The following is a 14,376-nucleotide window of genomic DNA, read 5'->3' as shown; positions in this document are numbered from 1 at the left end:
CAGTGTGGTTCTGCTACTGGACTTCACGTCAAACAAAACAGCCATTCCCAATCTAGTATCCTCTGGATGTGTTGGACTACAATTCCTGTCATTCTTAGCTAGTATTGCTGCTGGATTGGGAACTGAAGTTGTAGTTCATCACATCTGACAGGCAACAGGTTGGAGAAGACTGAAACAGAAACAACTGGCTTCAGGAAAAGTTGCAGAGGTTAAGTTCATCACATGTGCACACACGCACACGCATGAACACACAGGTACACACACTTCTGCCTCATTTTGTACATTAGAAGCAAACACAGAATTAGAAATCCTATGCAACCCACAATAATTAAAGTTCTGTCCTAGTTTTTTCTGGAATCTTCACTGCATGCAAGAGTTCTATCAGCCTGGCACTCTCTATAGGTCTTTGGCTCTCAGTTAATTACTTGGACCTGAATTAGCTTTTGCTGCAACTGTACTCCTCTTCCTAACCTCAGAATAATGCACAGGGAGCATGATCTTACTTTAGACCCCACTAAAAATTCTTATCTGAAAATCTGAAAGTAATGCTTTTTAAAAAGTCAATTCATTTGAATAGTCTAGCTATTTACTCTTTAAAAAATAGGATCCACTGCCATCCTTATGCATTAAATAAATTCCTATTGCATTGCTTGTCAAGCTGCCATGATGGATATGAGCAGTTCAATGCTTATTGCAGCAAGAAGCCCTGTCTTGGATTTTGCTGTCAATAAGTGTAATGCAGATGATCAGGTTGTGACAGGCTTGTCCTTCAAATTAGAAAGAAGATGACTTGAACAAATGAACCAGAAACAGCCAACTTCCTGTACAGCATTGGGTTTATAAATGGCTTGGGGTTACTTGCTCTTTGTGCTTTTTGGGAGGATGTTTTGCAGTTGTTTGATCCGAGTTGCCACTTGGGTTACAAGGTATTGTCATTACTCATCACAGAAGAAATGTTGATACGATGTAACATTTATTGCTCTATTTTCTTCCCTTTCAAGGATATCTAGTGAACATTCTCCAAAGCTTCAGATCCGAAGCCACAGCTACTTGAGGGCAGTGAGTGAAGTTTCAATCAACAGAAGTTTGGATAGCCTGGACCCTGCAGCTCTGCTTACTTCTCCCAAATTCCGATCACGAAATGAGAGCTACATGCGGGCCATGAGCACTATTAGTCAGGTGAGTGGCATGCATGCACGAGCAAGAAAATAAGGCTAATGTCAGACAAAAGCCAGTTTCGATCAGCGTAGAACAGTTGCAGTCTACAGTACTTCGGCAAGCATACAATGAACAGCGCCTGAGTAGTTCTCAGATGAAGGCATCGATATAGCTAAACACAGCATGCTGCTGCCGCTGCCGCTTTTTCTTCTTCTTCCAATCACTTACCCCTATAAAGCCCAATTCCCAGTATTCCATCATACTGTTGTATGGCGAAGAATCTTATGCTTGCCCTGCATAGATTGGAGCAGGCTTGATTTCATTGGCTGGAGGCAAAAGGCTGCAAGGAAGTTTAATCACTGTCAAAATACTATTTCCAAGTGTGGTCTTTTACTTTCTTTTATACATGAATGGCTGCCATTGACATCTGTTGAAAGATGTAAACTTGTGGAAACCCAGTGTGGTAAGGACAGGGATGGCCATAGACCAAGTCATGTCCCAGGCTAGAAGCATTTTCAGCATTTCTGTGTATCTGTTCAGCTCTGAAACAGCATTTTTAATTGCATTTGAGAGCAGTTTCGAGACATCAGTGCATGATTTTTATTCATGATGAATCTATGAGATGCAAGGTGTTAAAGTTATACACATGGAACTAATATCCATTATCCACTTGTGCAATGTTAAGTGAGTCCTATTTTTATACATTTTCCTGTATGTCAAAGAAGGAAAAAATGTTATACCAGGCTTGCTGCCAACTCTACAAATAAAGATGAAGTGTTTGCACTACTTTTTTTCAGCTAATGCTTGGATGGTAGTTCAGTGGTATTGTTTAAATTATCGTCTTCTTTAAAGGTTTTGTTGTTGTTGTTGGTTAAAAGGGGTCTTGTTTAGTGTTCTGCCACTTTTAGTTTTATTTTCTATGTTGCTTTGGTTATAGTTTATAGAAAAGTGGCATATAAATACAGAAAGCAAATCAGGAGATAGGAGCATGAATACAGATAGTGTATGTTACTGTGGTTTCTGTTACAACAACAGCAATGCCCATTATTATGATGTGCAAGTGGGGAAAGGATATGTAAACAAGAACGTCCAGGAAGATGTTGCCTGCTCCATTGGATTCCTATCAGTGAGGGATGATTGCTCTAGTACTCCAATGGAATTCCTAAGAGGACAGTTTTCAGATTTCCCAGGGATGGATTTCCATGAGGAAGTGTCTCAGGTGTTTTACTGAATTATCCTCTTCTGTATATTTTAAAAATGTGTAAATTTATAGGGAAAAAATCCAAATTAAACCTTTTTTAATCACGGGGCTTAAAATGTTCTGTGGCAGTGCATTGGGAACATGAAATTACAGAAAATAAGTAGCATTTTGCTATCTGTGGTTGTGTACACACTTTTTCTGGTGATTTCATGGATGACTCTTGTAATAATTCAAGTTTTTCTTATGGCTGCAGCTGCTAGAGTCAAATAATTTGCTTCCGTTTAGACAGAATAAGTTTATTTCTATCCTAAGACTGTGGAGAAAGACCTGGAAAGGCAGATTCCGTCATTTCAAAAGTCAGAGGGAAAGTGATTCATATGTATTCAACCTTATCATCAAGACCCTTTCTCTATCTTGTTAGGCTGACACATGGTTTCTGAGAACTTGAAGTTGGCAGTATTAAATGAACTCATTTTTTACCAATACACCCACTGCTGGAGTGGAAGTTAGAGGCTTGAAAGCCAGCTGGCACAAAACAGCCGAAGAGAGACACACTTTATTTAAGGAATCTAATCTCACATGCATGCACACAAAGCGCCATGGAATCTTCTGTGTTTGTGCAGAATAATTTCCTCCTGCTAAACTATGAGTTGTAAGCAAAACTATGTGGCCTTCAGGGTGAGTTACCAGTCTCAATTTTGGCATACTGTGACCCAGTGGGTTCTTCTATGGTTGACTTCCATTTTGTCTTTGAATAGAACCAATCTGTCACTCAGAAGTCTGATCTTTCAGTAGCCTTTGTGCAGATTGTACCCTGCCCAAGGTTCACTGCTGGTTTCTAGCAGTGTTCAGGATTCAATTAGACTGAACATCATTAGGGCCAAAGTGTTTTTGAACCCAAAATAGCCACACAGCGTCTCATTCTTCCCTGACACACACACAAGTACCACCCCCACACACAACCAAATGTGTGCCCCTCTCCAGAACATATCTCAATTGTATCATTGACTGCTTTTACTCCCCTTTTGCAACAGGGGCTGCCAGGGGTGGTTGTGGTGAATCATGACTCATTACAATATCCTAGTAATTACATAGGGGAAAGTAATGGAGATAGAGGTGCTGCCTTTACTTTCAGCAGTAGACATGCATTTACCCAAACGTATTGTTTGATCCTTGGACATTGCTTTTCCTCCATTTATTTTCTCAATCACTTTGAACCTTTTGCACAAAACAACCAAATTTCAGTACCATGAAACATCCCACCTGCTTCCCTGAAAAACCCTCATGTTACTATGTTCCTGGCATCTCCAGTGTGCTGCTTATGAGCACCAGTGTGCTTGCAGAGACTTCTCTTGGTGCTCACCAATCCTGATTCTTATTTCATTTCTTAAGATAAATTGAAATAGAAAAAAAGTAACTGGAAGGGAGGCTGGCATGCTCCAAAGCAAACTGTTGCCCTCCAGCACCATCTTAATTCAAGTTCAGAATAATTGTTCCATCTTTTAGAGCCCTCTTCCAAGCTTTTGTGTCGTAGTTATTTTTGTTTAGACTCACCAGTTTGCCGTCTTGGAAAGAAGTGTTTGTGAACAGCCTTGCTTACCGTAGTGCCCCTTTTCTGAACGGGCAGGTCCCATTCAGACTTGTGAGAGCCTATGCAACACTGTCTTGAAATTCAACATGTGCCCACTGGCCCAAAGTTGGGGAACCCAGGCTAGTCACAGCATTATGCAACAAATGCACACTCTAATGTGTAGACCATTTAAGATCTAAAGTGAAAAACATGTTCACGCTGCAGTGAAAACATTGAGAAATGGAGCAGGAGAATGCATTCCATGAAGGGATGCTTACAGACCCTGAGCCATTTTGATGGTGTGCAGGAGCTACAATGCTTGACTTGAATGCGATAAACCCATCTTCACATCCTCACTGAGCCATGAAGCTTGTGCATGGCTTTGGGAAGTTCTCATCTCTCAATCTAGTCTATATCATGGTTGGTTGCTATGAGGTTACAAATACTGTACAGAGAAAATGCAATACAATAATACAAGATTTAAAAAATATAGCAAACTTACATGGATATGCGATACATTGATACCATTTGTTCAAATAGTGCCTCTCCTACCAGAAATTTCCTGTATAAGCTCTCAGTGTCTTTATATTAATTTTACTGATTTCTGTTAAGCTTTATTAAATGCTCTAATAAAATCCAGATGGCTCTTTTGGCATCTTAGAAACCAATTATGTGCTTTTAAAACTTTGTAAAAAATATTTCTTTCCCGTCACCCCCCTCCCAAAAAAAACTTTCAAGATTTTATTTCCAACAAATCAGTACTAGAAATGATACTTTTAATTTAATTAAAGTTAATTCCAGTGCTGACATAAGACTTTAAAAGCTAGGGCACTTGCCTTGGTTTTGTATAATTATACTTTCAGGCAGCTTTTGCTATTTTTGCCAGGATGAATCTTTTGTGGTTGATGTATATGGTTACCATCATACTGCAGAGACTTGAAAAGGCACCGAAGTAAGGTAATGGTAATTACCTTCTTACCTATTTTGTGATACTTCACCAGGAAGAATGTACTGCTTTGTTCCCCTTTTTCTCTTTGGGAATTGATGCTAATGCAAACTGGACTGCTGGACTGGATATAATTAAATGGCCTCCTCTTTGCCTGCAGGTGAGTGAGATGGAAGTAAATGGTCAGTTTGAATCAGTCTGCGAGTCCGTATTCAGCGAACTAGAGTCTCAGGCAGTAGAGGCCCTGGATCTGCCAATGCCAGGCTGCTTCCGCATGAGGAGCCACAGTTACGTGAGGGCAATCGAAAAGGGATGTTCCCAAGATGATGAGTGTTTGTCGCTGAGGTCTTCATCTCCACCACGCACAACCACCACCGTGAGGACCATTCAAAGCAGCACGGGTGAGTCACATAAATGACTATGGAAGCGGGTTAAAGCAGGGAACCTTTGAACCCCTGTTCCTGTGTGTGAAGGCTGCTTGGAGCCCTCCACTCATTTATTGAATCCCCATCCCACATGCACATGCTGAGCATAAAAGCACTGAGGGCAGCTTAAAGCCTCAAGTCTGTGTGTGTGTGTGTGTGTGTGTTTGAGGAGAATGCGCCATTCCCAGAACATGAACCAACAAGATGATGGAAGGGTTGGCACTGGTAGTAACAATGCCACCAGACTGAACCACAAGACTGGCCCTGGTATAGGCCAGTGCTGTTCTTTGGGGTCCTGAGCATGCAATAGGATGTTTTTCAGAAGCTCCTATATTCCTATGTATGCGTTGAGTTTTTGGAGGATTGCTACAGGAGACCTGCTTGGCTTGTCTCCTGTTTGGACAACTTCTTTAGAAGTAAGGAAAGAAATTTTCTGTGTTAATGTTCATGGAATTTCTTTTTTCCACTGCAAGTGCTTGATGAAAAGAAGTGATCTGAGAACACTTCGTGAAGATGAATCTGAGTGAGCACTCATGCTGTGGATCCCGCTCACACTGTAATATGGTATTACTCTACTGTGAATATTAGTGGTGTGGGGGGAGTCCTGAGGGCAACTGGGCCTACCGTTGCTTCTTATAGTAAAAACAGCCTGAGGATAACATGGAGGAAGGAATATGCCTTTGGGGAAAGATTAATCAGGACATGATAAAGAACTATGCAACCCTTGGTTTCAATCCTAGGGCATCTGGAGCTTTCGATGGAATGTCACTTGTGCCTTTAAATGTGCCAGAGTGCCAAAAACTGCATGCCTGTACATTGTACTTCTATCAGTCTCTTTGTGACCTTTTTTCTCACCTTCTGTGGCCAGCAGGACACTTTCTGCCACAGCGGTCAAGTCAGGGAAGCCTGTCAAGGAACTGGTAAAAGGAGGAGGCAGGAAGCATTGAAACTAGAACATCGATCATTGCATTTAGTGCTTGGGTGGGCAGCACACAAGCTTCAGGGCACCTATGGACTACCCTTCCCCGGGCCGCTGTGTGCTGAGAGCACATCTTTCCCCCACTCCATTCCCAGCAGATCATGGCAAAAGACTTCTAACTACAGTGTTTTATTGAGTTTGGTTGGCCAATCAAGGCTGGCAATTTTAATACAAATGAGAAATATTAAAAGTAATTGACAAGAGTATTCATCAAGTTAAGGTTCCCTCTTATTGTATGTTTAGCCAATACTGGGAGTTTATTCCCAAGTGAAATCCTTTCTTCCCTTCCCTTCCCTTCCCTTCCCTTCCCTTCCCTTCCCTTCCCTTCCCTTCCCTTCCCTTCCCTTCCCTTCCCTTCCAAGGAAGTTGGGTCTGCCCTCAGGGAGGTTCATCCTGCATCTGCACTAGACCACAGCAATGCTGGACATTACTTATCGGTGCCCTTGTTTGACTTGCCATCAAACCACTGGGTGGATAAATTCACATCCCACTCCCTTTATCCTCCCTGTTCTACAGTGTGTCCTGCAAACCAGAGAAAGTCTGGTTCTTACCAGCCCCTTTGCCTGTTTTGCAGCTTGTTAACCTTGGAATTTTAGAAAAGCATTCCAACGCCATCTCTTCTTCTAGTTCAGATTCAGAATCTGAAATCTCTGCCTTGGAATGTTGTATTTTGGGAGAAGTGGACCCAATCCCTGCACTATGGAGGGATTGCTAAAACAGGCAATTTTAGCTTGTTCTGAGGATAATTTGGCCAATTTGGCTTCAGAAGGTACTGATTATGACCAGTTTAGCGCTTTGTAACCCTAAAACCCCATTTTTGCCAATGTCCTGTAGAATGCTGCCTGTGTGAGATGAAAATGTTCCCAGAGGTTGCCCACCTAATTTAAAAAATAAATCACCATTCCCATTCAAATGGCCTGACTATCCAGTCAGCTTTGTCCATGTTGGGGACACAGGTTCCAGGTAATGAGCTCTGCAAGAGAGGGTGATACTATCAAAATCTGTTGTTTGATTCTGATGAATGCCTCATAATAGCAGATTTCCAGTGAAAACACTTCTTTTTCCCTATGCAAATGACAAATGTTATACTAAAACATGGGTTTGCTTCTATATCTTTAAGTAACAAACAGGTTCAAAATGTGCCGGATGTCCTTTAAGTTTTTATAAAAGGCAATTATCGTTCTAAACATTTGTTGCTCCCTCTGCATCAAAGCAATTGGAAGGAAGGGGACCATTGGCACTCTGGAGGAGAAACATAATTGGAAATAGAAAATCACAGGCTTCTCTCCAGGCTACTGTGGCAACTTGCCGAAATGGGACAGTCACCGAAAATGCCCAAACTGAAATCACTTAGGCTTTATGGACTGAAGTCATCATGTTGAACTCCATGGGAATAGAAATTCCGTGCAGTTGTTGAAAGATTAGTTTAATACTTTGATCTGCCTGGCACCACTTAGCAGGCGGCCACCGCAATTTGAGCCAGATGTGATTACTGAACAAGCTCCAAATGCTGCCCATGTGGCTGACTGCAGAATCTCAGGCCAGGAGAAGAAAGCAAAGCCAAGGGTCACAAATCAAGTAGCCTTTTCTCTACTTTATCAAATAAGTCAGGCAGTGGAGACTAGTGGCTCCAATATCAGTGGGGCAGTCTATCCACTCTGGGTGGTAGTCTGAACATGAGCAGAGTTCCCCAATAATGCTGCACCTATTCTGAAGCTAGCATTCAGCACCTTTAAAGTTCAGACTAAAACCCAAAGCTGATACAATGCCTCACGGACATTGGAACCACCAGTGTCCACTCTGCACAGGCTCATGCTTTCCCCAGGCTATGTTCTCTGATTCCACTTTTATCAGCCTTTGGCTCGGAGGTTTCCTAGGATGTCAAGTTTTTATATTATACGTGCTATTAATACCGCTGTCAAGAGAAGGGGTGGGGGAGCAGTGGAGGGAATCAATAGATGTAGCTTTCTCCATTGCTATATTTTCACACCAGAAAAATATTTCCCTGATATATCTGGCTGTAAATGAGTTTGCAGGTAGAAGTTAGCAGTATTGGGTTCTGGTATTGCTCCAAGTAACAGCTTTCCAGGAATGCAACCACGCTAAAACACACATGATGTGACAATCATTCTTCTTCATAGTCTTCTGTGACTCACATGCATGGTTCTGTGTGTGTGCAGAGCATCCTTCAGAACATTCTAGAAAGTAGCAGAGTTTGGGGAAGAGCCCTCCCTGTCTACACTACAAATGCTTAGGGCATGCATACACATTCTCTGCTCAGATCCTTTTCATCCGTCACAACAATGTCATGTCTTAGAGGTCTGCTAAGGATTAGTTCTTACATTTCTTCAGTTCTTTCAGTGTCTCCCTCTATTGTTACATGATCTTTCCCTTTTGTCTTTTCATTTCTCATTTGGGTTTCATCATGGAGATATTTCACATATAACGATCTTGATAATGCATTCTGGATGAATCATGGGTGAGACTCTGCATTATGGAGAGTCCTGGAGACTCTGCATTATGGTTCAACAACATGCAGAGACCCCTTGGGCTATGGGGTGGTATTAAAATGTAATAAATAAATTAATAAATTGATAAATAAATGAATAAAAATAAACTATGAATTGTTAACCATAGACAATCAAAAGTTCACAACTCAGCAGCAAACCTTATCTTCTAGTCCTAAGTAGTCATATTTACAAACCATAGTTGAACCATTGTTGAGAGGTTCACATGTAACTACTCCAAACTATCATCATATGTAAACCAGGTCTTTCTGTGCCTGGGATGTTTATGATTTCCAAGGTTCTGTTTAAGAAATTCTTTGTGGAGGCACAGTTCTCCCCACAAAGGGTTAGTGCTTGTATTGCTTCTGGCAAAACAATGCTGCAGAAAGTGTTATCTTGCCAAAGTATTCTGCTTTCTTTTCCTGTCTATGTTTCCCAAAAAGAATGGCAGACCCTCCTAAATCTCCATGGAATCAGCAGGTTCATCTGCCTGAAGATTTGCACGACTACAATTTCATCTTGTCCTCCCATGCTCCACTGCAGAGATTAGTTTGAAACCATTGCATACTTTCCTATTTCTATAAGACTTGCCTATTGCCACTTCTTTGCTTCATATCGGATTGATGACACCTTTGGTTCTGTGTCCTTTGGTTCTTTGGGCACTCCAGTTCCCCAAGTGTTTTCACAAACCGTGTGGCAGTGGTGATGGCCCCTCTAAGACTTTTACAGTTTTCTTTTTCAAAGACAACTAGCCCTTGGTTGTCCTTTCCCACTAAGTCCTGCATCTCAAGGTACAAGCCACTTTCACCTTCCTAAAGTATCTTGACTTCAAGGTGAACAAGGACAAGTCACACCTTTGTCTCTCCCAACATTTTTAGTTTAATACGGCCTACCTGGACTCTCTCAGGTCTCAGTTATCTCTCTCCTGGTAGGGAAACTTTGCTGATGGACCTTACATATATGCATGTGTCTTTTTCTTATGTCAGACACTCTCCTAGGATTTATGGTGAAGGCCATAATGTTCTTCCTCTTTGTTCACCCCTGAATGTGCCTGCACCTTCATTATTAAAACTATTTAATTTATTTATGTGCTGCTGAGTGTATTTAAAAATATCTTTAAGCAATTCAGAAGAATAGCCCAAGCACATCAAACTACTTTATAACATACATTGCAATGCACACAATTGCTAAAATGTTTGTAAACATTAATATAAATGTCAGAATCAATTAAAATGGATACAACAGCTAATTAAAAGCAATCAGAACCTCTTCAGAGCTTTATGCCCTAAATGTTTCTCTATCTCAGACATTCCCCTTTTCCACTTTGAGTTTAACGGGGCGAGCGCTTTCATGGAGACCTGTCTCGGCAGGACATTGTTGTGTCCGCATTTATGCAGCACCCTTCCTCACTGCTAGAAGTTGCTTGTTCTCATTGGATGTTTACCATGCTTTAGCAATTTATGTGGATGGAACTGCTGCCTTGTCCAGCTCTACTGGACCCTTTAGAAGTTAAGACGGCTCATGCTGTGGCAAGCCAGTTTCACCACAATGATTTGGGAAAGGACTCACCTCCCACACAATCTCTGCCTACCAGCTAGCTTATCTACCATCCCCTGTAGAGGTCTATAGTCAGTATACACAGGCTGTATACTGCCTTACACAGGGGTGTAAGTCTACTGCCTTACACGGGGGTGTTTCTTTGGTGGAGCTGTGCTGAGCAGGAACATTGACTTAGCCTTCCACATTCCTGCAACAGTACGGGCTTGCTACCTGCTGCAGTTGCAGCATTTTGACAAGCTGTTCTCTCTTCTCTTTGGGGATGCCATTTGCCCATCTCCAGGAAGCTAATCTCGTAACCACCCATTTATTGCAGAGACCATGAAAAATAAGGGCAAATTGCTTACTTGTAATTGTGGCTCTATAAGTGATCATCTACTTCTGTGTCCTGCTGAGTTCAGCCTACAGTTGTAATGTACCAGCAACTGAGCAAGAAAGGTAGGACTCTCACCAGTTTTTTCTAGAATATTCTAAACAATCCTCTCTGCAGTTGTAGACCCACGTGTGAGTATAGAGATGGATGCTCAAGCAAGCAGAATTACATGTAAGCAGCCTGTCCTTACTGTCTTGATACAGAGAACGCCTTCAGTATGTGAGCAATGCAGTTGCTTTCCATAAGGCATAAGAGGAGCTAGCTGGATGTTCTCTTGCCCAACTTTGCTGGTGAGATCATTTGAAGGTAAACCACTGAGTAGGTTAGTAGACCATAACCTTTTTTCTAGATGCTGGAGTAGCCTGCCAGTATTTGCAACTGATTAACTGTACCTGTTCATGAATACGCTAGTTCAATGTTAAATTCAAGATACATAGAATATGTCATATGCTGTTTAAATAGCTGATGGGGACAGGATAGGGACTGAACAAAGAGGGAGAGTAACTCCTTCCCTTGTGCATTGGTTCAGAAAAGAATCACCCCACCATGTACAGTTACATAAAAAAGCAAAACAACAAATACAATAAATGTTCACATTCAAAGTATCATCTAATTGGATAGGCATTTTTAGCACATGGATGAAGATTCACTTCCCAGTGTACTCATATAATTAACTATACATAAACCATAAACAAAACCCCACTTTTGGTACTGTCAGGTGAACTTTTCTTTTTACAGAAGATTGATTTCGATCAATCTCCCAGCTTGAGTTCTCTTACCTTGAGTTAGCTTGCTAGTCTGTTTTATGTGCCTATATATTTAGGATATTTTTATACTGTCTCTCAAAGCAAAGCTTCCTTCCTCAAGATAGTTTAGCCATGGGTTCCAGTTCTGGGTTGTTTCTCAACCAACAGCCACAATTTTGTACTTGCATGTGACACGGATGGAGTGCCATGGGAGTGGATGGGAACCATGTTGCTTGCTTGCCCACACTTTCCATAACAATGCATTGTTGTGTCATCCAAGCTAGTGCTGAGCACAATTATTTAAAATACCAGCATAATACATTTATTAAAATGATAGTGACAGTCAAACCTCCAATTTATAGAGTAAAAATTAATATTCATTCATTTAAAAGCAGACCAGAACATCTGGATCTTTAAGGCTGTTTTAAAAAGAGTCATCCTCCCACCTGGCAAGTGCTCTGTTAAGCACTGTGACTAGCTGCATCCACCCAAAGTTAGAGCAAAACAATATAAGAAGAGCTCTGATTAAGAAAAGCTTAAAGGTAAAGTAAAGGTAAAGGTTTCCCCTTGACTTTAAGTCCAGTCATGCCTGGCTCTAGGGGGCGGTGCTCATCTCCGTTTCCTAGCCGTGGGAGCCAGCATTTGTCCTCAGACAGTCTCTGTGGTCATGTGGCTGGCATGACTAAACACTGAAGTGCACGGAATGCTGTTACCTGCCCACCAAAGTGGTACCTTTTTATCTACTGCATTTGCATACTTTCAAACTGCAAGGTTGGCAGGAGCTGGGACAGAGCAATGGAAACTCACCCCATTGTGCAGATTCGAACTGGTGACCTTTCAATCTACCAACCCAGCAGCACAGCGGTTTAAACCACTGCGCCACCTGCAGTCCCGAGAAAAGCTTAAATAACACAAAATTGAGAGAGGTCATCTATTATAAGGAGCCTTCCTCAATTGGCATGCAGTGATTTTTAAGATGAACAAGACAATGTTGCAAATTTCCTGAAGTGAGAATTTTTCAGCAACTATTCATCATAAATACAATATGGTGCTGCTGAATCTAAAATAGAACGATCTTACCAAGGTCACCCACTCATTTGTAAGGAAAAGCACATTTTCAAATCTAGTTTGGAGCAACTCTATAATGAACCCAGAAAGCAGATCATGCTTTGGACTTACGTGAAAAGACAGGAGGAACTCAACCATGCAAACGCTTTTGACAAACAATTTTTCAGTTTCCTCTGAACCTATCTTAAAGTTTTAGCCTTAGCTTGCATAAAAACTTTAAGGAAGTACTTTAAGGAAAGAACACTTTCCTGGCTGTTCCACATGCCTGACATACCCTTCTATAACCTGAACAGAGTTTTGAGTGTAGCAGGCAGTCATATTTCAAAGCCAAGGAGTCCAGTAATAGCTGGCTTGAGTAAATCTGGAACAGCGTGACTTGGGCCTCTTTATGGAAACACAGATAGTTGTCAGAGACGGCTTAAGCTTCCATCTGATTGACCCAATGGGTGATTTGATTTGATCAGGAAACAATGTCAGTTTCTAACATCCCTGCCCAACTTGAGTTGTTGCTTCCTCCTGCTATTATGTCCAGGGCTTGGGATCAGTAAGGGCAGCCCCTTCTGGAAACTTTTTTAACTTTTCTAAAAGTTTTTCACCAAAGACCCTTATGTTTGGGACTCTTTCCTCCTTTCAATTCAATCTGCTTATGCATGGAAAATGGACAAAAGTGAGTGAATTCAGCTTGTCTGTATCAATAGTGGAGAACTGATAAAATAAAATCAACCCAGAACCATTTGGCTCACAGATCCTGAAGCCAGTTCAGTGATGTGTGAAACTTGCACATTGAGTGAGGAAGAGTGACTAGTTTAATTTCATAAAAGCTGTCAGTTCCTTTAGACATAGCAATGGACAACCCAAAGCTAATTCTGTGCAGAATTAAGAGTAAGGCCTTTTACTGGAAACTAGTCCAGAATAGCTAGCTTGAGGCAAGTCCAGTATCCATAAGTAATAGTATTTAAGACATATCAGCACCGTGGAAATGGAGGACATTTTACTTTAGAGATGTTCATAACTTCTGTTATTTACAATCCTTTCCTGATGTGAATTCTCTACAGATACTGAATACCATAATTTGTTTAAGAGCTCTGTGAAGATTTGTGTTTACAAGTGTTATGCATGCTCTTTGTAATAGATAGTCTACAACATTTGCTGTACACTTCATATACTACAGAGCATAGACTCACTGCCTAGATCAGGGGTCGGCAACCTTTAACACTCAAAGAGCCGTTTGGACCCGTTTCCCACAGAAAAGAAAACACTGGGAGCAGCAAAACCCTTTTGACATCTAAAATGAAGATAACACTGCATATATCGTTTTTTACCTTTATGCTATGTATAAAAAAACTATAGTGTGTTGCATTTATGAAATCAATGAACTGCTACAGAAGAAACAAATTTTTATTTCTGCATGCAACAAAAACATTTTGAACACCGAAAAAAAAAGATGCTGGGTTGAAGGTTACTTTCAAATAAAATACTCAATGTCTATTTGAGTCCTCCTCGTATTTATGAAATAAAAAGCCAAACTTAAATTATCCACCTGCAGCAAACCAAACATGCCCTCTGCTTCTGTGTGCCCTCATTCTTTTATCACGTGTACCGGAGGGTGCAGTCAGCTGTCAACCTGAATAAAAAAAGGACTAATTGATACTTTCATACAGTAAGTAGATTTTCTGCAATACAACAAATATAAATAATAGTCTGGTGAAATATTGAACAAACATCCCTCTCCCAAATGTGATAATGTTGCTGGAATTTTTATAAGAATCTTCTTAAAACAAGGAAGTAGATCTATATCTTCATTATGATTTCGCTGCAGCTCTTGTTCAGTCACTAAAAACTGTTA

The 14,376-nt window shown here is 41.0% G+C and overlaps 1 protein-coding gene across 1 annotated transcript in view; it reads left to right on the top strand.

Moving 5' to 3' along the window:
- DLGAP1 (DLG associated protein 1) overlaps positions 1–14,376 on the top strand; it is a 138,485-nt gene that overhangs the window by 43,054 nt on the left and 81,055 nt on the right. The window contains exons 3-4 of the mRNA XM_044423962.1: positions 1,002–1,179; positions 5,036–5,276. Coding sequence (XP_044279897.1) covers positions 1,002–1,179; positions 5,036–5,276 — 419 coding nt within the window. The remainder of the gene's footprint in view (positions 1–1,001; positions 1,180–5,035; positions 5,277–14,376) is intronic.

The sequence above is a fragment of the Varanus komodoensis genome, unplaced genomic scaffold (genome assembly GCF_004798865.1).
Source record: "Varanus komodoensis strain SLA01 unplaced genomic scaffold, ASM479886v1 scaffold14_1, whole genome shotgun sequence".
Classification (NCBI taxonomy): Eukaryota; Metazoa; Chordata; class Lepidosauria; order Squamata; family Varanidae; genus Varanus; species Varanus komodoensis.
Note: the sequence above shows the minus strand (reverse complement) of the source record. Positions and strands in the feature narration are given on the sequence as shown.